General features: G+C 38.8%; 3 protein-coding genes across 5 annotated transcripts; 2 read left to right on the top strand and 1 right to left on the bottom strand.

Moving 5' to 3' along the window:
- Window positions 1-4739: 4739 nt before the first annotated feature.
- On the bottom strand, window positions 4740-6521 carry LOC103406305 (uncharacterized). Its single transcript, XM_008345302.4, has 2 exons — window positions 6194-6521; window positions 4740-5574 (listed from the first exon to the last, which is right to left on the bottom strand). Exons 1-2 carry the CDS (start codon window positions 6341-6343, stop codon window positions 4945-4947), a joined length of 780 nt encoding a protein of 259 aa, XP_008343524.2. The 5' UTR covers window positions 6344-6521; the 3' UTR covers window positions 4740-4944.
- A 4075-nt stretch (window positions 6522-10596) lies between these two features.
- On the top strand, window positions 10597-15046 carry LOC103433644 (protein RDM16). 3 transcript variants are annotated; one of them, XM_070825073.1, is made up of 7 exons: window positions 10659-11397; window positions 12107-12187; window positions 12270-12388; window positions 12516-12935; window positions 13029-13220; window positions 13315-13475; window positions 13920-15046. In XM_070825073.1, the coding sequence occupies exons 4-7, from the start codon at window positions 12744-12746 to the stop codon at window positions 14794-14796; spliced, it is 1422 nt and encodes a 473-aa protein (XP_070681174.1). In that variant the 5' UTR covers window positions 10659-11397; window positions 12107-12187; window positions 12270-12388; window positions 12516-12743; the 3' UTR covers window positions 14797-15046. The 3 variants fall into 3 exon arrangements, with proteins under 3 accessions (XP_008370136.2, XP_070681174.1, XP_070681176.1); XM_070825075.1 differs by having other exon boundaries at window positions 10662-11397; window positions 12265-12388; XM_008371914.4 differs by having other exon boundaries at window positions 10597-11397; window positions 12107-12388.
- A 4209-nt stretch (window positions 15047-19255) lies between these two features.
- LOC103433635 (ABC transporter G family member 6-like) lies at window positions 19256-22210 on the top strand. Its single transcript, XM_008371905.4, has one exon. It carries the CDS (start codon window positions 19492-19494, stop codon window positions 21745-21747), a length of 2256 nt encoding a protein of 751 aa, XP_008370127.2. The 5' UTR covers window positions 19256-19491; the 3' UTR covers window positions 21748-22210.
- The last annotated feature ends 4760 nt before the right edge of the window (window positions 22211-26970 follow it).

Here is a 26970-nt window from a genome sequence, read left to right as displayed (position 1 = left end):
TTTTATGGGTGAAGCTTTTGTTGGTCAAACTTTTATGGGTGAAGTTTTTGTAGGTGAAGCTATTGTGGGTGAAGCTTTTGTAGGTGAAGCTTTGGAGTTGAAGCTTTGTAGGTGAAGTTTTGGAGTTGAAGCTTTTGTTGGGTACCATGAATTGATTTTGCTTCAAACTATCTTGATCAAGATAGTGTGAAGTTTTTGAGAATTTGTAGTTGTCCTCAATTGATGAAGTTTTTGTTGGTGAAGCTTTGTTGTGTACCACAAATTGATTTTGCTTCACACTATCTTGATCAAGATAGTGTGAAGCTTTTGAGAATTTGTAGTTGTCCTCCATTGATGAAGCTTTGTTAAATTTCCCATTTTTTTTTTTTGGGGAAACTAGAAATTTGAAAATGTGGGAGAGACAACATATATAAATTTTGCTTCCACACTATTGAGCAAAAGATTGTGATGCAAGTCACACCTTGTAGTAGTTGAAGGTTTGGATGAACCATATAAATTGAATTTGCTTCGAACAGTCTTGAATTTGCTTCAAAGGTTTGAGAATTGTAGTTGCCCTCCATTGATGAAGCTTTTGTTGGCACCATAAATTGGTTTTGCTTCACATTGTCTTGATTAAGAGTGTGTGAAGCTTTTGAGACTTGTGGTTGCCCTCCATTGATGAAGCTCTTGTTGGCACCATAAATTGGTTTTGCTTCACACAATCTTGGTCAAGAGTGTGTGAATCTTTTGAGAATTGTGGTTGAACTCCTTTGATGAAGCTTTTGTTGGCACCATAAATTGGTTTTGCTTCACACTATCTTGATCAAGAATGTGTGAAGTTTTTGAGAATTGTGGTTGCCCTCCATTGATGAAGCTCTTGTTGGCACCATAAATTGGTTTTGCTTCACACTGTCTTGATCAAGAGTGTGTGAAGCTTTTGAGAATTGTGGTTGAACTCCTTTGATGAAGCTCTTGTTGGCACCATAAATTGGTTTTGTTTCAAACTGTCTTGATCAAGAGTGTGTGAAGCTTTTGAGAATTGTGGTTGCCCTCCATTGATGAAGCTCTTGTTGGCACCATAAATTGGTTTTGCTTCACACTGTCTTGATCAAGAGTGTATGAAACTTTTAAGAATTGTGGTTGAACTCCTTTGATGAAGCTCTTGTTGGCACCATAAATTGGCTTTGCTTCACACTGTTTTGATCAAGAGTGTGTGAAGCTTTCTACAAGTTGTAGTGTTTGCATTGTTAGAGATGAGAAATGTCTGAAGCAGATGCAAGAGGGCTGAATAGCTTGATCTTCGTATGCCATGCACTGAAGTTGTTATTGGCTTGCAATAAGATTTTGTTAGTTACTATAACTCTTGTTGGGCATAAGTGCTCCCCTAGTTGAGTTGTCAAGCTTGAGGGTTTTTGATTATTTGTGAATACTAGGAGTTCACATGTACAAGTTGTACCACTCGTCTTCTGGTAGGTGGAATGAATGGTGAGTTGCTTTCATCACTTGGTTGGTGGTACGAATGTGAGTTCCTTCATCACATTTCATCACATTTCATCACCTGGTTGGTGGCATGAAGGAGAGTACGGGTTGTACATTTCATCACCTGGTTGATGGCATGAATGAGAGTACGGGTTGTACATTTCATCACCTGGTTGGTGAGAATAAGGGCAAGGTGTCTAGGCACATTGTAGCAAGTGTCGAATGACACAAAGTATGTTGAACCCTTTCAAAGCACAGTTGGCTTATGTATGAATGTGTTGGAATGTATGATTGAACGAATATACTGTGATGCTGTTCCTTTATTTGTATAGTCTTGTTAACATATACTTAGACTTTGTTTCATGTTGGAAGCATTATGTTAAAGCTTTGAACCCAAGTGTTTCATTGCCAGGAATGTAAGAGGATTAGGTCCGACTTGTCTAAATCACCTCTTTATTGAATTCAAGCCAAATAGTCTTCGTTACATAGGATGCCGAACGGCTGAAGCTTAACACTTGTACAATGTGAGTTTACTTGTAATAGTACTTCAAGTGATCAGTGTTCCATGGATGGCCAAGGGTCTTGCCATCGGAGCTTCTAAGCTTGTAGGAGCCAGGGCAACTGATGCCAACAACTTCAAACGGTTCATCCCAGTTTGGACTAAGTGTTCCTTCACTCGGGACTCTGTCACAGAGTAATTTTTTGTTCAATACCCAGTCCCCCACTTTGAAAGAACAAGGTTTGACCCTTGAGTCATAGTAATTGGAGATGCACTGCTTGTAGGCGACATTCCTCAAGTGAGCCTGGTTTCTTTGTTCCTCGACTAGATCTAAGTTGAGAGTAAATTGTTTGTCATTTTCGCTTTACACATAGTTCTGGACTCGGAACGTTGCTTGCTCAAGCTCAACTGGGATAACTGCCTCTGTACCAAAGGCAAGTGAAAATGGGGTTTCTCCTGTTGATGTCCGATACGAAGTGCGGTATAACCAAAGAACTTAGGGTACAAATTCTGGCCAACAACCTTTAACCTTGTCCAAGCTGGTTTTCAAAGTTCGCTTGATTATTTTGTTAATAGCTTCAACTTGTCCATTAGACTGGGGATGAGATGGGGAGGCAAAACATAAGTTGATGTTAAACTTAGAGCAGAACATCATGAACTTATTGTTGTCGAACTGTCGCTCGTTGTCAGTGACTATCGCATTGGGAATGCCGAATCTGCAAAGGATGTTCTTCCATACGAAGTCTTCTATTTTTGCCTCAGTAATGGTTGCCAAGGGTTCTACTTCGGCCCACTTTGTGAAGTAGTCAACTGCAACGATTGCATAACGAACTTTGCCCTTCCCTACAGGCATTGGGCCGATCAAATCAAGTCCCCATTGGGCCAAAGGTCAAGGGCTAATCATAGGAGTGAGCGGCTCGGGAGGGGAGTGAGGAATAGTTGCGTAGCGTTGACACTTATCACATGAGTCAACTGCAACGATTGCATAACGAACTTTGCCCTTCCCTACAGGCATTGGGCCAATCAAATCAAGTCCCCATTGGGCCAAGGGTCAAGGACTAATCATAGGAGTGAGCGGCTCGGGAAGGGAGTGAGGAATAGTTGCGTAGCGTTGACACTTATCACATGAGCGGGATATTCTGATGGCATCTTGGTGGAATGTTGGCCAGTAATATCCTTGGTGAAAAACCTTGTGTGCTAGGGATCGAGATCCAGCATGATCTCCGCAAACTCCTTCATGTATTTCCTGAATGACAGTTTCCGCCTCTGCGGGCATAAGGCATCTTAGGTATGGTAAGTTAAAACCCCGCTTGTAGAGTTGGTCATTAATGATCAAGTAACGGGTAGCCTTGTATCAAATTTGCTTAGCTTGGACTTTGTCATTTGGAAGGGTGCCATAAGCAAGGAATCTATAAATCAGGGTAATCCAACTATCCCCCTGTTGTAAGTTGCACACTTCCGTAGCCATGGTGCTTGGTGCTGCCAATAATTCGACCTGAATTTTTCTCCCAATCTTGTCTTCCACCGCTGAGGCGAGGCAAGCCAAAGCATCTGCATGACTGTTTGCCGCTCGAGGAATTTGGGTGATCTGGTAGTGGAAGTGCTTGAGCAACAATTGTGTTTGTGCCAGATATGTTGTCATGGAGCTATCCTTAGCGTCAAAGTTGTTGGTGACCTGGTTAACCACCAATTGAAAGTCACTGAAGATATCAATTCGTTTAACCCCAAGATGTTTGGCCAAACGTAAGCCTGCATGAAGAACAAAATATTTATTTTCCACATCTACATCGAGTATTATAATAAGAGGCAACATGTCTTTTCCCAAACTTTATATATTAGAATGTCCATCAATTAAATGTGACAAAGACTTAACGAAAGCGAAACTCTTAAACAAATGCATGCCATTGTTTACTATGTAAATTATTTATTAGTCAAAAGTATAAATCACAAAACTTGATACAACCTTTTCCAAAACTTGGTCCACCGTTAGGTGATAAAGTTATGATTTTGTTGACCTAGATCGGAGAGGGAAGCAGCCCTCACTGGGTAAATAGAATTTGATGCTTTGTCCTTTGGGGTTGCAGAGGCATGATTCATTGAAGTTTTTGCCAATTCTTTAAGAACAAAGAGAGAGTGACATAGAACAAATGATCGAGTGAATTGAAGAGGAAATAGAAGAGGAAATAGACTAACTAAAGACAAAGGGATGCAGCATAAATTTGCAGATTTGGTGTCCAAGCTCCGAATTGAGCCATGATACCTTTTTGAGAAGGGAACAACGCCATGGTTCCAACTCACAGCTTTGCAATGAAACATGGTGAGTTTTAGCCATCCGAGACCGTTTAGGCTTCCAAAACAGCATTTGAAATTATGTAATAAAAACCGAACCTCGATTTATGTCTGGTTAATGTCGTTTGCTTTCGTTTAAATTACCTAAGCCATTTAAGTTTTCTCAGGGAGTTGTAGTCCATTTATTTAAGTCAATGGATGCTTCAATGTAATCATCAATCATCAATTAATCAAATCATCCTTTGGGATTTCTCTCCAAATTGGTGGATTCCAGAAAATTTTGGTTCTACAGGGATTACACTTGTAATCCTTAGCTTCATGCTACGTCAGAGAGACTATAAAACAAAATGTTATGGTAAGAAAAATTGCACACGTAAATGATGATTAACTGTTGATATATGTCGCATGTACTTAAAGAGTTGAACTCATCAATGGTTGAGACGAATTTCATACATTAAATAGGTGAAAGAGGAAAGAGGTAGAGTGCGAAAGCTAAATAATTTCTTGTGTTTATTTTCTGAAGTGAGATTCGAGTCAGTTCTCACAAGTCTATAAATATACACTATAGTATGCAAATCACAAGCTGATACATATATTGACTCATAAGAAACACAAGAAGAAATTTCAATAAAAACGTCAAAGTAATATTTGTTTGTAGGAGGAAATGAGGAAATGATCCGCACACCCTCCCAACAAGATCACACCTTAACTTTTCCGGCGAGCATAAAAGCCTTGTAGCTGACAGACCTGACTAATTTGGTGCCGCCCCAAGCAACCTCAAACTCTTTAACCAACTTTTCGGGCAACAAATCCACCCCTTGTTCTTTGGCTGTATTAACTGCAGACCATGACCGTACCATCTTCAAAAACCCTTCGAAAGATAACTTCTTTGGAATGTCCAGAGCCAATGGACTCCCCTCGCATCCGAAACCAGCGCTCTGAAAAGGAAAAGGAAGCGTCTTGTAACCATCAAACACGTACTGGATGTTACGATGATAATAGGGAAGGCTTGTATCCTCAAGTCGCTTCACAATAGGATCAAATTCGGGACAAACTTCGATGTGATTGTAGCACCAAACCGCCAACACGCCTCCTGGCTTCAGAAGCCGCGAAACAAGACTGTAGAATTTTGGTAGGTCGAACCAGTGCACAGCTTGAGCCACAGTCACCAAGTCAACTGAACTTTCTCCCCCGATCAAGGCTATTAATTCGTCGTCTGTCATGGTTAACGGCGTGTGGGCATATCGAACAAGTGGATGTGGCATTGCACGCTGCAGCTGGGATTCACTCACATCGGTTCCAATCACTTGTTTATAGTGCTCAGCAACCTTTTTATTAAAACATACATTATACATGTTAGAGCGATGAATGTTCTCTTGTCAAACTTAATGTGCACAATCGTTGCGGTAACATTTTGCAACAGTCAACATGTTCAATACTCGTGTGAAATGTGGTTAGACTATAATCTAGACTAAAACTTCAGTGAGTTCGAACCCTCCTTTTGCGATTTAAGATCTATCCTCCTGGCGAATCTCAGTAATCATTTGTTTTGATTCTATGTATGCATATTGATCATTTGAAAATAAAAGATTTGGGTGCAATAGTCATCTATATATTTTCGGTCTCAATCGCTGCATACAAGTAGTCTATGCAGCATAGAAAAGCAGGGATGCAACCAATATGTATATTATGAAATTATGGACCTGACAAAACGATATTCAAAATTATTCTAATATGCTATTCGAACTTCCGTGCAAAGGCACCATCATACTAACGTGATCAACTTTCCTGACTCACGTCTATGTGAAAGTCTTAGTTTAAGAGAAAAAAGAAACTAACTTGCTATGTTGTGTATTGTAACTTGTATTGTAAAGTAAATAATTTCAACTGAATTTAAAGAAATGCAGCAAATTGAGAAGGGAAAGAGGGTAGTATCGTGATACTAACACCGATAGCGGCTTGGCCGTTGCCGGTTCCGACATCCCAAGCGAGAGAGTGGTGAGGAGTGAGATCTGCCAATTTAGAGTACCATTCTTTGGGATAAGCTGGCCTTGAATCCAAGTACAAATCTGCTTGCTTGTCAAACAAACCTGCCATTGATTTCCTGCAGTGGCTGATGATTAATGATGATTAATCTGTATTAGCCTGCTCTTAATCTCTCTGCAATCTGTATGAAACAAAGAGTCCTTCACCAAACACAATCCAGCAAAGAGAGAACCGTTCTGCCAAAAAACAAAGAAAGAGAAAACAGGGTAATGCTCGTTGACTTAAAGATAAATCCTTACGCCATTATTCATTAATAAAAAAAGAATGGGACACTTTGGATGCGGTCCCTAACTATCAATATTCTTTGATTGAAACCTTGTTAGTTTTTAGTTTTTTATTGAGGTCCCTGACATTAATATAATAATGTAAGTTACTATATTTTTAAATTAAAAATTAAAAATTGAAATTTGTAATTGTTTATATTAATGAGATTTTAAATAAAACCCATAATTTATGGGATTAAAAATAATAAAATATAAATTATACTCTCTATTATATTGTGTGTGTTTGTGTGTATACATATATGTATGGGTACATTAACCAAAATTAACAAAAAAAAGTATTGTACCAAAACATGGATACATTCTCAAATCAACGAAAAAGAATGTACCCATATAAGTTTAAACATGAATTAAAAAATTTGAAATGGATTTTATATTAAAAAAAGGGTACATTTTACATATAACAAATTGATATATTTGAGAATGGGTACATTTAAGATTTAAAAAATTGAAAAATTATATGAATGGGTACATTTAAGATTAAAAAATTGAGAATCTTTTTATATATATAGAAAAAACTAATAGGTACAAACTTAATTTAATTTAATTTTTTATTATTTTAGAAATGTTTGAATTGAAAATTAATTAGAAGTTTAATAGAGGTGTGAGTATTAAACCCTAAATTAATTACTAATTTTTATATTAAAAATTATATAATAAACATGTAAATTCATTATCACATTAATGATAGGGACTTGAATCAAAATTTGAGAACTAATAAGGTCTTAGTTAATGAACAGTAAGAACTAGGGACCGGATACTAATTTTTCCAAAAAGAATTTACTTAGATAATCTAAAAAGGGAGACTTTGAATGCGGTCCTTATTTATGAATATTCTTTGATTGAAACCTTGTTGGTTTTTAATTTTTGATCGAGGTCCCTGAAATTAATGTGATAATTTATTTCTTTGTACATTACTATATTTTTAAAATTATAAATTAGAAATTTTAGTTGTTTATATAAATGAGATTTTAAATTTGAACAAAAAACATAATTTGTGGGATTAAAAATATAAATATACTATTGTGTGTGTGTGTGTGTGTGTGTATATATGGGTACATTCTTCAAAAATCAACAAAAAAAAAAAAAGATATTAGGCTTAATAACATTAGTAAATTTCTTCGATTAAACTTGACATGGATACGTTTTAAAATCAAAGAAAAAAGAATGTACCCATATATGTTTAAAAATGGATTAGAAAAAAATTGAATAGATTTTATGGAAAAAAAGGGTACATTTTACATATAACAAATTGGTATATTTAAGAATGAGTACATTTTGGGTGCGTTTGGTACGCAGACGGAACGGAACGGAACGGGACGGGACAGAACGGGACGGGACGGGACGGAACGAAGGTGTAATTTTTGAAAAAGACATGGGGTATATTTGTCTTAAAATGGTAAAACATTGCGTTCCATAAACGTGGAACAAACCCGTTCCAGGGGGAGGTGGAACGCAAAAACACTCAAAATCTGTCCCGTGGAACAGCCCGTTCCACCCATTTTTGGCGCACCAAACGCGGGACGGAACGCCTCGTCCCATTCCGTCCCGTCCCGTCCCACGTACCAAACGCACTAAGAACAAAAAGTTTTACATGAATGGGTACATATAATTAACATGGGTACATTTAGCAAAATAAAAAGTACAAAAAAAAAAAATATGGGTACAAATACAAATAAACTTTAAAAAATATGGGCACAAAAAGAAGTTAATATATGTGTATAAATTAAAACTGAAAAGAAAATTGGTACAAGTTAAAAAAGAATTACAAATTAAAAATGGGTACAAACTAAAACTAAAAATATATGATAAAAATTTTAATCATAAATATAAATATACTAATTGTAACATTTTTAACATTAAATGAATATATTTAGAAATAAAAAAATATTTTATTATTGAAATAATTAATGATGCTATTAATACCCAAGGACCTTGATCAAAAATTGAAAATGAATAGGATTTTAATCAATAGAGTAGCAAAATGAGGGATGAAAACCTAATTTTTCCATCTAAAAAACTTAAGGATCGTTAATTGACATTCCTCTCTACTTATGAGTGAGAGGTGTTAAGTTCAATTTTGGCGAGTTTCATGATTTTTCGAAGGCTACGGAGATAGTATTTAAGTGGTTTTGATAAATTGTTGGCTATATTCCGGGTAAAGATCGGATTTAAAATAGACTTGTTTTTGTCTTCCTGTTTTCCTGAATGTTTATAGTACCATTAATGTGAAATATCAATAAACAAAAACGTAATAACATCATATCATAATATCAAGGTGCAGATGATAACATCCATTGTTCAAATACAAAAAAATATATCAAATAATAGGTGTACTCTGATTTTAACCTCTATATAATATAAACTTGCTTAGTCTAACAATCCCTTCCCTAAAAAATAAAAAATAAAAAAAAACAAGAAAAATCAGAAGCATACGTACCCTGAGTATTTAGTAAACTTAAACCCTAATTCCTATACCCTAAAACAATAATACACACAATCCTGGGAAGCAAGAAAAATTGTCTGAAACAAATATAAAAGCACACGAATCTTTTGCCCCAAAGTTGCACACCCACAAAATGCCGTCAGTTTATTAGCCTAGTAGTAACTTGCTCCTGAGTGTTTTTTTTTTTTAGAAAACTAATGAAAATGGCTTGAAAACTTTGAGTTTTAATTATAAGGACAAAATAAAAGGTAAAATAAATAGTACCATGATTGACTTTTTAGTGTAAAAATGTGGTTTTTCGTTAAAGTGAACAGTACCGGGAGTTTTTCATTAAAGTTCCCTTTTTTTTTTCTTTGTAAAGCTGGAATTCATTTACAGGGCAAAAACGACAGAAAAACAGAAAACCAAATTGAAGGCTGACAAAAAAACAAACATGATAGAAAGAAGGAAAGGGAAATAAGAAAGACGCTCTACACATAGGCCAGACGTCATCCCCTCACACTTCTCACTCACTCGCATCAACTAGTGGATATGACAAGCCCTACTTGTTCAAGATCTTGACGAATGAAGATGGGGGTCTAACGACACAAAAAAAAATCGCTCATCTCCGCTCCTTGTTGTGATGCAATAAAATCCGCTGCTTCATTATCTGGCCGACGAACTTAGGACTAGCTGCAACGCTTGAAAGGACTCCCGCAGCTCGAAAATACGAGTAAGAATTGGGAATGTCTCCAAGCTGCCTTTGTCAACTCCTTGTTTTAAGCTCGTAGTGATTTCTCTTGGGCAAGAAGGCACCCTTCCAATATCTTTAGAGCCTCCGCTACACAGACATTTGCAGCCTTAATTTCCTTTCTTCAAACAGTAAAACATTTTCGATTCACTTCAATCGTATTCTACTTCTACAAATTCCACTAAAAAAATAAGTAAAAATATCTCTCTTCTTTGCGAATTTCTTTTTAACAATGAATGCACGAAAAAGTTTAGTACAATCTTTGTTTCATTATCTCATTGAATAGATTAAATTCGGAATCCATTTATGGTATCGAATCTCTTACCACAACTGCAGCAAAGTCTCTACCCACTTGAAGCTTCCAACCAATCTTGGTATCAGAACAATCTTGTAACAGAGAAAAACTGGCAACAAGGCTAGCGAAATGCAGGTCTAGGCATTGGTATCAGAACAATCTTGTAACAGAGAAAAATTTGGCCAACTTTCTTTGTTTATTATCCTAAAACAGCGTTTAAAGTTTAGGATATGTTTTCTTATATTTCGACTATTATCAATAAAACGTGAGTTTCCTCCTAGTTCCTTCGAAATGAATTTTAGTATTGGGATATCGCTCGATTTTCCGTTATGTATCTCGCTGTGTCAATAAAGTAATAATATGGAATGGTTTGCAATAAAAATTAAAAAAATAAATCAAATTCATTTTTTAAGGAATTTTAACGTAACATTCATGATATTGTTCACTTTTAACGAAATATTATATTTTTACATTTTTTCGCTGATAGTATTCACTACATATTTATTTATCATTTTTCATTAAAATTAGAGTATTATGAAACTTTTCCGTCGGTTTTCCTTTTTTGTTTTTGCGAAAAAACCCATATAAAATCGTATCCGTTGCATTCTGCCCAATTTATCCTCCTGAACCCCATTTGGAGGGAGAGAGAGAGGAGTGAGAAATTTGGAAACCCTAGCTATGGAGAAAGGCAAATCGAGCAAACGCGACCGCAGGGATCGAGACAGAGACTACGATAAGCATCGCAGCCGTGACGCCGATGAAAAGCGATCGTCAAAGGACACCGATTACCACCGCCACCACCATCGATCGGACCGCGATTCCAAGCGCGAGCCCCGCGACCACAAATCTCGTCGGGAACGGTCACGCGAGCCCAGTGAAGACGGCAGGGATGTCTCGCGGGACCACCGCGAGCGGTCCTACGAGCCCAGGGCCGAGAGGGAAGGGAGCAGAGAGAGGTCCAGGCATCGGGAAGCGAAACGCGAGAGGTCGGAGGAGCGAGAGGAATCGAAGCGTAAGAGGAAAGAGAGGGAGAGGAGTGAGGGTAGAGATGGCGATCGTGATGGTTTAGAAGATAAGAAGAGGTCCAGGGTTTCGGAGGGGGAGAGGAGAGAGAGGAAGCGATTCGAGGAAGATGGTCAGGAAGTGAATGGAGATCAGAGAAAGAGTAGGAGGTTTGATGACCCCCGAGTCAAGGAAGAGGATGGAGAGAATGGTGGAGCTGTTGGACGGAGAACTGAATTGAATGTGAATGCGAGTGAGGTTAATGTTAAGAAAGTAGAAGTTGGGGAGGATCAGATTGGCAATTTCCAGAGCGTCGCCGCCCCCCCAAATGGGAGTGGTTGGGTGGGTAATGTAAGTTTTAAGCTTTATGTTAGCTTTCTATTTGTTTGCTTTTTAGTTGAATTTGATAATTGCGTTATTTTGATGCTGAAATTGCGCAAACCTGAGCAAAAGTATTCCACATTTAGGTTATACCGTAGGTTAGCCTCTTAATCACTCGTAAAACTGCAATGAACAATCTGAAGATTCAATCTTTTGAAACTGAAATTTCTAACCCCGCGTTGATATCGTAGTTTGAGGTATGGATTACTAATGTAGCAGAAGGGTTCTGCCTTCTATAGCGTTGCTATATGTGATTGTATGTTAATAGTACTAGAAGCCATAAGGCTCTCCAATAACAACTTAGGTTGAAGTAAACTAAATTTCTCGAATAAGAGAAACAGAAAATGTTGGTTGAACTACCTTGCTATTACTCTTGAAATTTGTAGTGTTGTATACTGATGATTGATTTACCTGGAAGCTACAGATTTTTAGGTGAGGTATTTTCTTCCTTAATAATGTAAGGTGTCTTATTTTCTTTGTTAGAAAATAGCTCTGTTTGCTATATGCTTTATATCCGTTGTAGGTCGTCTCTCTATTAGCTGAGGACCGAGGCCATCTGTGTGAAATGTATTCCCTTCATTTTGTTTTGATTCTTCATGTTTGTGTTTTTTGTCTCCACCATGATCAAGATCTTTTGGCATGCGCAGTAAGTGACGTTGTTAATTTTCTCCACTTACAGGGTGCTGCTCTGGAACCTGCTATGACATCAAGGACTATGCCTGAGACCTCTTTTGCTCCCAATCATCCCCTTCCTACCAAGGTATCTTCAATTCCTACAACAAATGAAAATAAGGGAGTTAGTATTACCAGATCTCATGAGGTTCATGGAAACTCTAGTACAGATGGAACATCTTCAACTGCTGGGAAAAGTGCGAATCTGTCTCTTGGTGATGTAGAAAAAATTAAGAGAACTTTACAAAAGCAGAAGGAATTGACTGAGAAGCTGAAGAAGCTTAACCAGGTAACATATCCACATAAATTTTTAATGTGTCTGACACTTGTGTGCAACAAACTTTCATGCACTATACAATTTTTTTTTTACATTTGTACCTTTGGATAAACTTACTATCACTATTCTTATCATGCAGTTGAAGAAGGGCGGCAATGCAAGCAAAGATGCTAGCCATAACTTGGAAACGAAGGAGGCACTGAAACCACCATCTACCACTGGTGGGATACTACATGCACCGGCTCCATCAACAGCTGGTGGTACAGCTGCTTCTGTGGCAACATTTGATTCATCTGCACTACCCATTTCTGCAGCAGCCATTCCCAATTTTGAAGCTGTAAAACGTGCACAAGAGCTTGCTGCTCAGATGGGGTTCCGTCATGACCCCGAGTTTTCTCCTCTTATAAACGTGTTTCCCGGACAGGTGGCAACTGATGTTGCTGCCCCTCAGAAGCCTACTAAGGCCCCTGTTCTTCGTCTTGATGCCCTTGGAAGGGAAATAGATGAGCACGGAAATTTAGTGAATGTGACCAAACCAAACAACCTCAGCACTCTTAAGGTTTAGTAGCTATTACCCGTCAATCAGCCGCCTCTTGTTATATGGACTTTTTTTATTTGAAATTTAATATGTTGTTTCTTCTCTTTTTTTCAGGTCAACATTAACAAACAGAAGAAAGAAGCATTCCAGATTCTAAAACCTGAATTGGATGTGGATCCTGAAAAGAATCCTCATTTTGATCCGGATGTGGGCATCAGTAAAAAATTTTTGAGGCCAAAGAGGATGGGTTTTGCATTTGTAGAGGAAGGAAAATGGACAAAAGATGCTGAGCTTATAAAATTAAAGGTATTTATTGATGTCCCTTTAACCCCTTTGATCATATTTTGAGTTATGTACCTGTCTTTGAGACTCTGACTAAAATTTTCCTACATCTGTACAGAGTAAATTTGGAGAAGCACAAGCCAAAGAGCAAAGAGCAAAGCAGCAACAGTTTGCAAAGGCAAGGGCAGCGCCAGATATTAATCCAAATTTGATAGAGGTAGGAGAGAGAGTTATCACCAAAGAAAAGCCAAAGGATCCAATTCCTGAAATCGAGTGGTGGTAAGTTGATTGCCTTTTGCGTTGCTGCAGTTTGCTGAATGATTGTTTTAATTTTTTAATTTTTTTTGGGTTGGGGGAGACATAACATCATTTTTTGTGACTGCAAGTAATGAAATGACCTAGAAACTTTATTCAATATGGTTGCTGATTATCTTTTCTCCTCTATGCTTCCCCACTGTTCCTGATGTTGAAAATAAGCCATGATCTGTGACGGTAGATGAAAGAAAAGGGGTGAACCCAAATCCTAATATCCATTTTTTTTACTTATGTCTTTCAGCTAAGATGTTTGAAGAAGGTTGTCATTGTTTTATTTGCCAATTTTAAATTGCAGATTGGATTTGCATTTTGTTTAGTCCTCTTAGAACTTGTCGTCTGATTAAAATCATATTTAAACTACACATTATGCTAAAGATGTCTTCTGAATATACTTGCTAATTATGTCAGGGATGTGCCCCTCTTGCACTCTGGTACTTATAATGAAGTCATCGATGGTACAGTAGCTGAAGAAAAATTAAAGATGGAAAAAATCACAATCTATATTGAGCATCCTCAACCTATTGAGCCCCCTACTGAGCCAGCTCCTCCACCGCCTCAACCTCTGAAGTTGACCAAGAAGGAACAGAAAAAACTACGTACACAGAAACGTCTGGCCAGAGAGAAAGATAGGCAGGAGATGATTAGACAAGGCCTACTTGAGCCTCCAAAGCCAAAAGTTAAAATGAGTAATTTGATGAAAGTTCTTGGCTCTGAAGCAACCCAAGATCCAACCAGGCTTGAAAAGGAGATCCGGAGTGCAGCTGCTGAACGTGAACAAGCTCATGCAGACAGGAATATAGCACGCAAGCTCACTCCTGCCGAACGACGCGAGAAGAAAGAAAGGAAGCTTTTTGATGACCCAAATAACGTGGAGACCATAGTCTCAGTTTACAGGATCAATGAGCTGTCGCATCCAAAGGCCCGCTTCAAGATAGATGTTAATGCGCGAGAGAACCGGCTGACTGGATCTTGTGTGATATCAGATGGTATTAATGTTGCGGTTGTTGAAGGTGGAAGCAAGTCTATTAAGAGGTATGCTAAGGTTATGCTTAGGCGCATAAACTGGGCTGAAGCAGTAAAAGAAGAGGAAGAAGATGATGATGTTGAAGATGACAAGCCTCCTAACAAGTGCGTGTTAGTATGGCAAGGAAGTGTTGCCAGACCGAGCTTCAATAGATTTTATGTTCATGAATGCATGACCGAAGCTGCTGCCCGGAAGATTTTTGCTGATGCTGGCGTTGCTCATTACTGGGATCTTGCGGTCAACTTCCAAGATGATAATTAGTAAGGTAATTGGAGATGTTGCTTCGATGAAGTATTCCTTGTTCCTTGGCTTATATTTTTCTCAACGTGGCCACTTCTCTCCAACATTTTGATAACTGAGTAGTAGTTCTAAAAATTTACCTTATGCGATTTCTTAATACGCACCGTTGATGTTGTATGTGCCTATATGAAGTGAACCATTCTACTATGGGTGGCACAAATTGAATTTGCTTCAATGAGAAATAATTCGTATTGACTTGTGCTTTTCATGACATCTCTTTTGTTGTGCCGACTTTTGCTGCAAGCATTTTCTTTTACACCTCTTACTACTAACGATGATCGGTACACGGGTAAAATGAACTAGTACAGGTACTCGGCGGATAAGAGCAGGTTCCGGAGAAACTAAGTAGATGGCCAACAAACATTGTGCCAAGTTAATACCGCACTTCTTCTTGTACTAATGTATAGTATTTTCAGGGAGTTGGTTATCTGTAGATGTTTTTCGGAGGCGAAAACATGATGCTTGGACCCATTTCATTAAAGCAAAGCAAAGCATGAATGCTCGACTACCAAAACCGAATAGAATTTGGAGTCCTCGCTTTACATATGTCTATATGTCGGGCCAACTTTTGTTTCATTATTTTGTGCTCGTTCAAATGTGGGGTTCTGGACCAGCATGTCTTGTATTACTAGGGTTCTCTAAAATGTCATATTTCCTGCGGAATTTAGATTGACGTTCATACATAGCACTCGTCGTTTGATGCGTCGGCTTAGACATCATCCGATTACGCTGAGTATTGGACCTGGCTCCCGGGGGCGGAGTAGGCCGGCTTAGAAATCATCGGATTACGCTAGTTTTGGACATGGCTCTCTGGGGCGGAGCAGGCTTTGAGCGCTGGAAATTTGATGCAAAGTCCGTGTTTCGGTCCGAAATGCATCTAGGTTTGCTAAACATGGGTGAGACTCTTATCCCGACTCTTATCCAGGTCCGGATGACCGACCACGTAGCCCTCCAGTCATAGACGCAAAAAAAGAAAAGGAAAAAAATAAAAAATAAAAACTAACCCCGCTCATCTGCGATTAGCCCGCCCAACGTGTGTTCAACTGGACGGCCACGTGGTTTGGTCATCAGAACCTAAGATATTTTCCCAAACAGTACTCCTATCCCCCCGCGAAAAGTGTCAAAACATGAGTGTAAAGTGGAGTGAAGAAGTAGAAGAAATGCAAGACAAGGACACCAAAAAAATAAAGGCCAAAAGCTTTTGGAGGAATATCTGATAGAAAATGAAACTTGACCGAAACGGTTGATCTATATAGGTATATTCATATGCGCACTGTATGCGCATGCAGACACATCCGGTTAAATTTTTTTGTTTTGACTTTTGAGGGGACTTTGGCTTTTCTCACATAAAATATCTAGCAAAGCCCCTCCATCCCTCCCTATCTCCTTATTGGTTTGAGTTAGCTTATGATCCGGTGAAGGATGGGGTAGCCTATCTATATTTAACTACCAACCTCTCTACCTTTTAACCTTTCCCTTGTTTTCTTACTTTCCTTTTTCTCAAAATGACAACTTAGCACGGGTACATTGCTACTGTAGTGTTCCATATCAATGATACAATGTCATGTAAAGAAACATTTGCACACTTCGTTGTAATACTAATACAGATGTAATGATAACGATGTACTCTCGTTGTAAGAGTCATTCTCCTTGTCATTTAGGAGAAAATTTTCAACGTGCCAGGAATATGTTTCGTGACACCAAGTGTTATAATACAATTCGTTGGAAACTTGAAAAAGAAATTTCCAACCAATTATATTATGGCACTTGATGTACCTAACTGTGTTCCCGACACTCTTGAGAAATTTCTCGTCATTTAGCTACCAAATTTGATTTTTCTTTTTTTTATTCTAGAAACGATGATGTGTGACAAAATTGCTTTGAATGGTTTATTTCACTATTGTTTGTTCCCAATTTAACAGGTGAGGTACGTGAGAAAATCTGCTGAAGTGTGTTGTATACTATTGCAAAATTAATTGGACTTAGATATTGTTTTGGACTTTTGTGTATCATGCAGTTGTCACTGTATAACCATAATATAAATTGGGGTGTTGTACAAGTATCACCTGAATTATTATAAGTTTTGCATTTGCTACTGAAATTAAAATATATATATATCAAAGACCTATTTTCCTATTCTTATGTCATACTGGGTTTGGATCATGTCTCTCCAACATGACGATTCCACATATTAAGGTCAAAATAGAATCCAGTGTTTTCACGTCCCATCGTAGTGCCTAGTTTATCTCCATTTCCGATTGATGAAAAAGAAAATTAGTACTAATAAGGTAACTTGTTTTGCTTAGTGCTTAGCTAGGGAGGAATTTCTAACACCTCAAAGTTTAACGTTAATTCTCTTGCTAGCATTATAGAATATTATGCTAAAAACATGAGATGATAGAGAATTCATAAAGAGTCTCACTTTTAATAGAGTCTCCTTAGCATTTCTCTTTGATGACTCGACCTCGCAGGAGCACCATGAATGGGCATAGTGGAGCCCTAGGAGTAGGAGGCAAGCAACTCCAATCATATATATTATGTGGGTTTCAAATTGCAAATGTGAAACCCTTGAACATAGGGGATAAATCGAAATAATAAATGACAGAGTTGAGGATTACCTACTAATATTAATGAATAATAAGAGGAGACACTTAGGTGCTCTTTTTGTACAAATTACTGTAGAGCTAAAAATAATTTAGAAATTTGTGGAGCTGATATTTGGAATTTCACTGGCAAGAGACAAGAATGTTCTCATTAAATTGGCGAGGCCACATCCATTCCATGTGCAGTTCAACCACGAATAAGACTTGAGCTCCTGATTATGACTTCTCAAAGCTCATCTACTCATGCCAAGATGTAAGGCAAGGGAATTAAAAGCAAAATCAATTACTAATTCCTACCTCTAATCAAGGATTCTCAAAGAAAATCCTTAGTATATTATTAGTTAATTTAATAATATCTATAAGGATTATCCTCAGTACTATCATGTTACAAATACAACTCCATCCATCGGATGACACAACCTGACCAACTAGAGGTAGACACATGACATGAAAAACCCTACACATCTGGGCGGCCATGCTATAAATACCTCATGCTACACAATGTTCAAGTTGAAGTTACTCTGCATAACTCAACCCTGAATCTCACTCTTTTTTTCAGGAAAAAAAAAAAAACTGACTTAGGCATCGAAAGTTCATTGATCAATCAACCTCCACCTTAGGGCGCGTGGTTCTTGGCCTTAATCAAAGATGTTTTATTTGTTTTGTAGGACTCAAAAGACAGCAATTTTGTGCTACTACAATCACAATTTACTAAGAAAGTCAAAACAACTCATAAAAAACACGCCCAATAAAAAAACACACTTTATGAATCGGGTGTGTTTACGTCTCATCGTAAATTGCCCTTCCAAATTGTGAATCTCTTCGGACTTAAGAAACTCCCTATAAAGGTTTTCACACCAAAACAAAAGACATGTGAGTCCCAAAGCAGATGCTCCATGTGGAAAAGAAATCTAAACTTGGAAGTTATAACTTTATAACCCGCATCCAAATCAATGACCCAAATCATTAAACTCGTACCAGAAAGTGTAAAACGACTAAACAACAAGGAAGACGTGAAAACTGGAAATTGAATTGTAATATTGAACAAGAAAGCTGCCTGTAAACAGTAACCTTCCGCTTCCTGCCAACCATGCACACCTCATAAATTGGAACCCCATCGCTTAATGACCAAGTTTGCGACCAATATTTCGGTGTATCCAGAATATTACTATGCTGTATTATTATCTTCATCAAATTATAACATTACGTTTCTTTCTTTGTTTTTTTTTGGACAAATACGTTTCTTTCCTTGTTAAGAAATCAGAAAAATAAACCGTATCAATCATGTCATCGTGTACTGTATACGTAGACAAACTTGTCAAATTTGTATGACTCGATGGCTTAACCTGGTAAACCATAAAGTGGGCAACTAAATCACAGTGACCCTTGAGCCATCCACGAATTATAGATGATGGACTAAATGCATACAATTACATTACTGCTTACGCATAATTTGATCAACACCCAACCTAATTTCTTCTGGACCCCCGAAACTTGTTAACCCTGCCATAATTCCACGTGTCACCAGCCCATATCACCCACGTGTCCTCCCATCTCTTGCTCAAGAAGCAGAATTTAGGGAGAAAGGGAAGACGTATGGAGATGAGATTAGGCGTTGTAGGTCACCTCTCTCTCACCTCCTCCTTCAAATCAGTAGAAAATTAAATTAAATTAAAATTAAATTAGAAAATTAAACATAAATAAATAAAATAACAGAGAAAAGTAAGTAAACCCTACACCCACACCATCAAAGACCTCGCCCATTTTTACGTTTGTTGTCTTTCTATATATAGAAAAGCACTTCTCCATAACTCCATAAAGCAGAAGCTTAAATCTCACTTCTAGAGAGAGAAAAGAACAGTGAGAAATGGAGTTTTAGGGAGAGAAACAGAAACTACTGTTGAGTTGAAGAAGCAAAACAACACTGCTCTGATATTTTTCTGAGGAATTAATCCCATTCCAAAACGCCGTTAACCGCTCTCTCCTCACTTGCATGTCACATTCTCCGCGACTATAAATATCAGGAGACTTGGAGAGTAAGGAACCAATACGAATGTCGGCTCGCGTGGCGGACAATCAGATATCGCCGTTTTTCACTTCCATGGAGCTGAACGACTTCCCACGCCCCGCCAACGGCGCGTCGCCCTCGCTCGGCCAGCTACTGAAGCATGTTGGTGATGTACGCAAGGACGTCACAGGTGACGGCGGCGAGACTCCGGCGCACCATGCACTCGACATCTCCGACGCCAGCCTTGAGCCTCGCTCCTTGCCGTTCGTTCTCTCATTCAACAACCTCACTTACAGTGTCAAGATCCGCCGCAAGTTCAGCTTGTCGGGGATGTTATCCGGCTCCAATAACCTCCTCGGCCCCGCCACGGCTTCCGATCCCGTATGCGGTGGAGATAATCTTTTCACGAGGACGAAGACGCTGCTCAACGACATCACGGGAGAAGCGCGCGAGGGAGAGATTCTCGCGGTTCTTGGCGCGAGCGGGTCCGGTAAATCCACTTTGATCGACGCCTTAGCGAATCGGATCGCGAAAGGAAGCTTGAAAGGCACCGTCAGCTTAAACGGCGAGGTTCTTGAATCGCGGCTCCTGAAGGTGATATCCGCTTACGTCATGCAGGACGACCTCCTCTTCCCGATGCTCACAGTCGAAGAGACGCTCATGTTCGCCGCCGAGTTCCGCCTCCCGCGCGCGCTCTCGAAATCCAAGAAGAAGTCCCGCGTCCAGGCGTTGATCGACCAGCTCGGCCTCCGCAACGCGGCGAAGACGATCATTGGAGACGAAGGCCACCGCGGAGTCTCCGGCGGAGAGCGCCGCCGCGTCTCGATCGGAATCGACATCATCCACGACCCGATCATCCTCTTCCTCGATGAGCCGACCTCCGGCCTCGACTCCACGAGCGCATTCATGGTGGTGAAAGTCCTCCAGCGAATCGCTCAGAGCGGGAGCATTGTGGTGATGTCAGTGCACCAGCCTAGTTATCGGATCCTCGGCCTACTGGACCGGTTGCTCTTCCTGACCCGGGGCCAAACCGTTTACAGCGGGTCCCCCGCCAACTTACCTTCCTACTTCGCTGAGTTCGGGCACCCCATACCCGAGTCCGAGAACCGGACCGAGTTTGCGCTCGACATAATCCGAGAACTCGAAGGCTCGCCCGGCGGGACCAAAAGCTTGGTGGAGTTCAACAGAACCTGGCTTAACAAGAAACACTCGAACCCCAACGACGCGTCGTACAGAGGAGCATCCGACGCACGACACGTCGTTCCCCTCCGGGAGGCGATAAGCGCGAGCATTTCTCGCGGGAAATTGGTATCCGGAGCCACCAACAACAACCCGAGCCCCAACTCGATGGTCCCCACATTCGCGAACCCAATCTGGGTAGAGATGGCGGTGCTCGCCAACCGTTCGATGAAAAACGCAAGAAGATTGCCGGAGCTCTTCGGCATCCGCCTCGGCGCCGTCATGGTCACCGGATTCATCCTCGCCACCATGTTCTGGAACCTCGATAACACCCCCAAAGGCGTCCAGGAGCGCCTCGGATTCATCGCATTTGCCATGTCCACCACCTTCTACACCTGCGCCGACGCTCTCCCCGTCTTCCTCCAGGAACGCTACATATTCATGCGCGAAACGGCCTATAACGCCTACCGCCGATCCTCCTACGTCCTGTCGCATTCTCTAGTGGCGCTTCCGTCGCTGGTTATTCTCTCGGCGGCGTTCTCAACGACGACGTTTTGGGCGGTGGGGCTCGACGGCGGACTGTCCGGCTTCTTATTCTACTTTCTGATAATATTCGCGTCGTTCTGGGCGGGGAGTTCCTTCGTCACGTTTCTGTCGGGGGTGGTCCCACACGTGATGCTCGGGTACACGATCGTAGTCGCAATACTGGCCTACTTCCTCCTCTTCAGCGGCTTCTTCATCACTCGCGATAGAATCCCGGCCTACTGGATTTGGTTCCACTACTTGTCTTTAGTGAAGTATCCCTACGAGGGGGTGTTGCAGAACGAGTTCCAGGACCCCACAAAGTGTTTCGTTCGTGGGGTCCAGATCTTCGACAACACCCCGCTGGGGACGGTGCCGGGGGCGATGAAGCTGAAGCTGCTGGAGAGCATGAGCAAGACGCTGGGGGTGCGGATCACGACTTCCACGTGTCTGACGACGGGGGCGGATATTTTGGAGCAGCAGGGGGTGACGGATTTGAGCAAGTGGAACTGCCTCTGGATCACGGTGGCTTGGGGGTTTCTGTTTAGGATTCTGTTTTACTTTGCCTTGTTGCTTGGCAGCAAGAACAAGAGGCGGTAAAAAAAAGCGGAAAAAAATGAGTGCATTTTTGCTCACCAGTATTTAGTGTGGGGTATACTAATCATCATATTTATCACCGTTATATGAGTTTTTGAATTTTAAGATTTGTGTTTATCCACAACACGAATCTCGAAATTTAAACTCATTTAACGGAAATAAATATGATGATGAACATACACCACACTAAATGGTGATGAGCAAAAATGCTCTCGGCAAAAATAAGCTCCGACTGGTTATTTGGCGGGAGCGAGGTTGATTGGTCTGAGTGAAACTGTGAAATTCCTGTGTCAAATTTTAATTGTTTTTTACCTTTTTTTTATTTAGGGTTTCCAATATTATTTCGGAAATTTGAATTACGTTGGCCAGGTTGATTTTGTTGGTGTTGCATGCAAAATGTACACCGTTGCAATATAGCGCATATACTATAATCGCGAGAAGTATAATAATCTTTCATTCAGATCAACCTCTTCTACCGGTTTTTCAATTATTTATGCAAAAAGTTTCCAAGTGTAATCTGTTGAATGTCAATCCAAGGCAAAATACATGTCACATGTACTGAACTATCAGCAATTTAGCATGTGTATAGTTTCAGCATATCCTGTTAATTATCAGGCCAGCTCTGAGGGTATGAGGGGGCATTTTTTTTCCTCGTTAGTTTTCATTGGACTGGACTAAGTATTACTATAGTCTCATGTTTGTTATCATGCGGAACTAGCTTTAATGTTATTAGGTGTGACTCACATCAACAAAGGCCTCGCTAGACGGTCTTAGCGAGACCCCCCAAAATTTATATGGGACTGAGTAAGACCTTTGCTTCGTCCTCTCTCGCCTGCATTCTCTCTCGCCTTCATCTGCTTTGCCACCTTGGGCTCATCGATCTCAATTTTCAACGACAAAGGGTTCGGGCGCGACTTCAACTTAATCCCTAAAACTAGTCCAATCTGAAATAATCTGGTGCAACAAATGCATCATGAAAGACGTCAAATTCAATCTCCTTTGCTTAAATTCTTAATGTCTACAAAAGTTAACATAAAAAGAATATGCAAATACGGGGGGTCTAATTAAATCTCCTTTCCTTAATGTTGACAAAATTGACATAAAAAGTTACCAACATCAATGGCGGAGCTAGAATCTTGCTTTATAGGATGCCTTTCACAAATCTGAAACTTTTATTTTTAACGCCTAAGATATTGTGTAGGTTGATTGTATTTTTATTTATTTATCTCAAATTGCACCGACCATATAGTCACTTAATTCAAATAATACGTAAGAGCAAAGCTTAAGAAAAGAGACAAACGATGGACTAGAAGTTCAAGCCAACAGTCCTTAGCTTAAGGGGTGGTTTGGGAGTGAGGTGCTTAAAAAAAAAGCACCCATGAAAAAAAGCTGTGAGGGTTTTAGGTGTTTGGTAAACTGAAAAAAAAATGCTTATTTTGGAAGCTGCTGTGAGAATAAGCTGAAATCAAGGGAAAAAGCTGAAGCTGCTATTTGCAGCTTTGGAAAAATGGCTTTTTTTCAAAGCACATGGAGCTACAGTGCTCCTTTAATGAAAAGATTCACTATCAGACTGCTTTTTTTTCCAAAAGCACTTTTACAAAAAAGTTTACCAAACACTCTGCTGATTTATTTCACAGCTGCTTATTTTCACAGCACAGCCGCTTATTCTCACAGCAGCTTTTTTTCAAAACACAGCAATATCAAACTAGCCCTAAAAGCAGTGAGTGATAAATCCTGACTATTAGATTCAGAAAATGTGCTCGAAAACTCCGACCTAGATTAATCTCCACCACCCAAAGGGGAACTTGAAGTAATTAACAAGTAGAAGAAGGTACATCATTATACGTAGAATAAGAGAATCTCATATCCAAGGACTCCAAGATTGCAACTAAACTTACTAGAAGTAAAAGGAGTTTATGCTATATCTTATACGTAGAAAAGAAAATAAAAAATTGCAGGATATGCCTAGGACTTCCCTAGTCCCATAGTGTCTCCGCCATTGACCAACATAAGTCTGACCAGGATCCATTTGAACAAAATCAAATTGACCGTTAATTACCTTGTGACTAGCTACTTCCTACTCAACTCTTGTTCTGTGTCACAATCAATAAATATTTCTCAAACAAGACTTGGAAAAGCTGGGAGTAAAATGAGATTTTGAGGGCTTCGGTTTAAATTTAACACAAGCCCCAAAATTTCAGGAGTTGATCTTGTTGGTTGTTTATGTTATAATCTAAAGAATAAACGCGTCGTCTATTTATATTATGACACGTAAATCCGTTTTAATATCATAAAAGTTTGTATATAACAATGGTTTTGGATAATTGATTTTGTTTTGGAGTGAAAAGGGGGCATATATGCTTCATTCATGCATGTTTAAGGATTCAAAGTCTAAAACATCAAATATGCATGCATATATCTAAGAACAAAACCATATTGACCAAAAACAAGAACAAAACTACAAACCACAAATAAATAAAGCAACTTTTCCCCACTTTGTTCACCAATCCGACATCTAAACTTAATCCCCGAGGATATTTTTGACAAATAATTTTTGGAGGAGACCAAAATCAAGTAGGATGTATAATTTAGGGGTTAATCGGTTCACCCACACTCCATCGACCACATTATGTATTCTCCCCTTGCAGATTAATCTATATGTTCACACGCTAGCTTCACCATAATTAATTTGTTTAAGGTATACTATTTTGGCTCTAAATTAACTTCAATATTATTTTATTTATAAGATTTGGCTCCATATATATGTATAGGAGTTAAAGTTGTAGGAGGTAAGGTAAATTAATATAAACTCTAATTATTTTATTTTATTTTTTCCAAGTTGTATGTGGCTGGTGACGGGATGTTTAATATGCATGTGCCGACAGAAAGAAAATAACTGTGGTTGTTCCATATGGGAGATATTTTTCGGTCTAGCACGGGGCGGTACATCACCTGTTATTAAATAATTGTAGAGAAATATTTTTTTTCTTCAAGCGTCTCTCTAAGTGTATAAAAACATGTGACATACCGCTCTGTGTTTTGAGCATACTGAAAAATCTCGCTTCATATTGGTATGGGCCTATGGCTGATTAATTGCACTGCAAAATAATTAATTGCATATATAAATTGGAATACTACTCCTTGCAATGACCGATATTTGATTGTTGGCGAGTTTAATTTCTGCAAAATTATTTTCAAGATATTTGGAGCTGAGGTCGGCCATGGATTAGGAGAGATTCTACCTTATAACTAGCCGATTGTGATACATATATAATTTTATCACCTATCTCTCTCATGGTCATGTGACCAAAATCAATTCAACAATGATGATTCCTGAGTGTGTGACCAAGTCCTCGTTTGGTCTCCATTATTTGATTGAAATAACTAACCCTATGAATTCAAGGTATATTGAAGATAGAAGTTAACGACTTTTTATTTTGAGGTTATTGGACGGGAATTAGACATGAAGGAATAAATTAAAGCAAGGGAGACCTTATTAATCATACTAATTTAGAGAGAGTAAAATATTGATATGTTTTCTTAACGAGTAATCATCTTCTACGTGCATATCTAACTCAAACATAATACTTCTTCCTTCAACGTATCTTGAAAATAATGGCTTATCGATTCTAATCCGACCCTCTATACTAAACGAGTCCGAATCATTTAAGTTGTGACTCTGGCAATTGTTTGCTAGATTGTCTAGTAAATTCATTAAATTTGGGTTGCTCGCTGCCGGTTCCTTAATTAATTGTGCTAGCTAGTTTGACACATGACCTTCATGAGAGTGGTACCTGGGCTGATAGCTATATAGTGTATTTCTCTTCGGCATGCGCGGTAGTACTAGTGGCGTGCATGTTAAGTTTCATTAATAAGCATGCTCTATATATATATGGATTATACAAGAAGTAATGCTATGGAAATTAAATTTATAGATAAAATTTTGTAACTGAATGATATGAAAGTTAGCGATTGAATGATTACTTAAGCGTTGATAAATATACTCATTTCTTATTTGTGACACATCATTTAATTTACAAATTTTGTTTACAAATTTAATTTTCTTAACATTATTCTCATACGAGACATCAAGCTGTGTGAAATATTGGAAACTTTATGATTAGGACTGCTCAGAGAAGAGAATTAATGACATCCGACTAAATTAACTTATTCAAATAAGCTAAGCACGTGTTGATGTCGCCTGTCAAAATCTCTAGTAAGTTTCTTCCTTGCGACAAAATAATAATAAATTACTCTTTTTATTTTATTTTAAACAAGTTTTTTTTTTTTTTTAAAAAGAAAATTCTCGAAACTATTACAATGATTTAGGAGATGTCGGAATTTCAAATCCGAGATGTATGGATAGAAATTATTACAAGTTGAAGATGTATTTTGTTCATTACTACAATTCTAATATGAATATGTTTTTACTCTTTGTCCATTTACAAACGCACACAGAGACTTCACACGTCCACTACATATATAACATGAGAGAAGATATGTCTTACCACTATAGATGTATTGTCTTCAGAATATCACGGAATGTTATATACACAAAATGATTGAGCTCAAGTGATGAAATGTATATATACACACCAATGATAATCGTTACGACAATTATGTGAACTTAATACTTGTTTGTTTTCGACCCAAGATGCTTACTTGTTAAGGGAAGATGAAATTTGCGCTTACACTTTTAGTGGTTTTCTGTTTCACTATGCACCTATTTTTGACCAATTAAATTGAAATTGTCAAAATTTCGTAATTAAGTTTTACAAATTTAGCAGTTCGATACACCGATGCATCATACAATTTTTATTATATAAGCCTTAGATTGTCAAGTACATATTGGAATTCATGTGTTTGCTTTGACTTCAATACCCATGCATTTGTTTCCACTTTGCACATTAATTACGACTTGGTCATTTGCATTGCATGCAAGAATTGCCTACCCATTACGTGATGAGGAATATATTTGGTTGGGTTCCACACAATTACCTTTCAAACAAGAAAGAGGGGCGACTTAGTAGTATATGTAAGTGAAAAGTCTTAAGTATGATTTTCGTTAAAGGTGAATTTGAACCACATTATTGGTAGCTCATTGTTAGGCTTAACTCACTTCTTCATCCCTTTAGTGTTGATATATCGTTCTTACAAAAATAAAAAATAAAGAAAGTGAGATGGGGACGAACAATGTTACTTAGCTAGCTAGGACTTGGCTTGAAA

The sequence above is a fragment of the Malus domestica genome, chromosome 01 (assembly GCF_042453785.1).
Source record: "Malus domestica chromosome 01, GDT2T_hap1".
Taxonomy (NCBI): Eukaryota; Viridiplantae; Streptophyta; class Magnoliopsida; order Rosales; family Rosaceae; genus Malus; species Malus domestica.
The sequence above is the reverse complement of the archived record's forward strand: the minus strand, read 5'-3'. Positions and strand labels throughout refer to the sequence as shown.

Excerpts from the sequence above, each read along its gene's own strand:
- LOC103406305 (XM_008345302.4), bottom strand. The coding sequence starts at position 6,343 with ATGGCAGGTTTGTTTGACAAGCAAGCAGATTTGTACTTGGATTCAAGG. Across the intron at positions 5,575-6,193 it reads ACGGCCAAGCCGCTATCGGT|GTTGCTGAGCACTATAAACA; the intron begins GTTAGTATCACG and ends TTTAATAAAAAG.
- LOC103433644 (XM_008371914.4), top strand. The coding sequence starts at position 10,723 with ATGGAGAAAGGCAAATCGAGCAAACGCGACCGCAGGGATCGAGACAGA. Across the intron at positions 12,389-12,515 it reads AGCTGAAGAAGCTTAACCAG|TTGAAGAAGGGCGGCAATGC; the intron begins GTAACATATCCA and ends CTTATCATGCAG. Across the intron at positions 13,476-13,919 it reads ATTCCTGAAATCGAGTGGTG|GGATGTGCCCCTCTTGCACT; the intron begins GTAAGTTGATTG and ends TAATTATGTCAG.
- LOC103433635 (XM_008371905.4), top strand. The coding sequence starts at position 19,492 with ATGTCGGCTCGCGTGGCGGACAATCAGATATCGCCGTTTTTCACTTCC.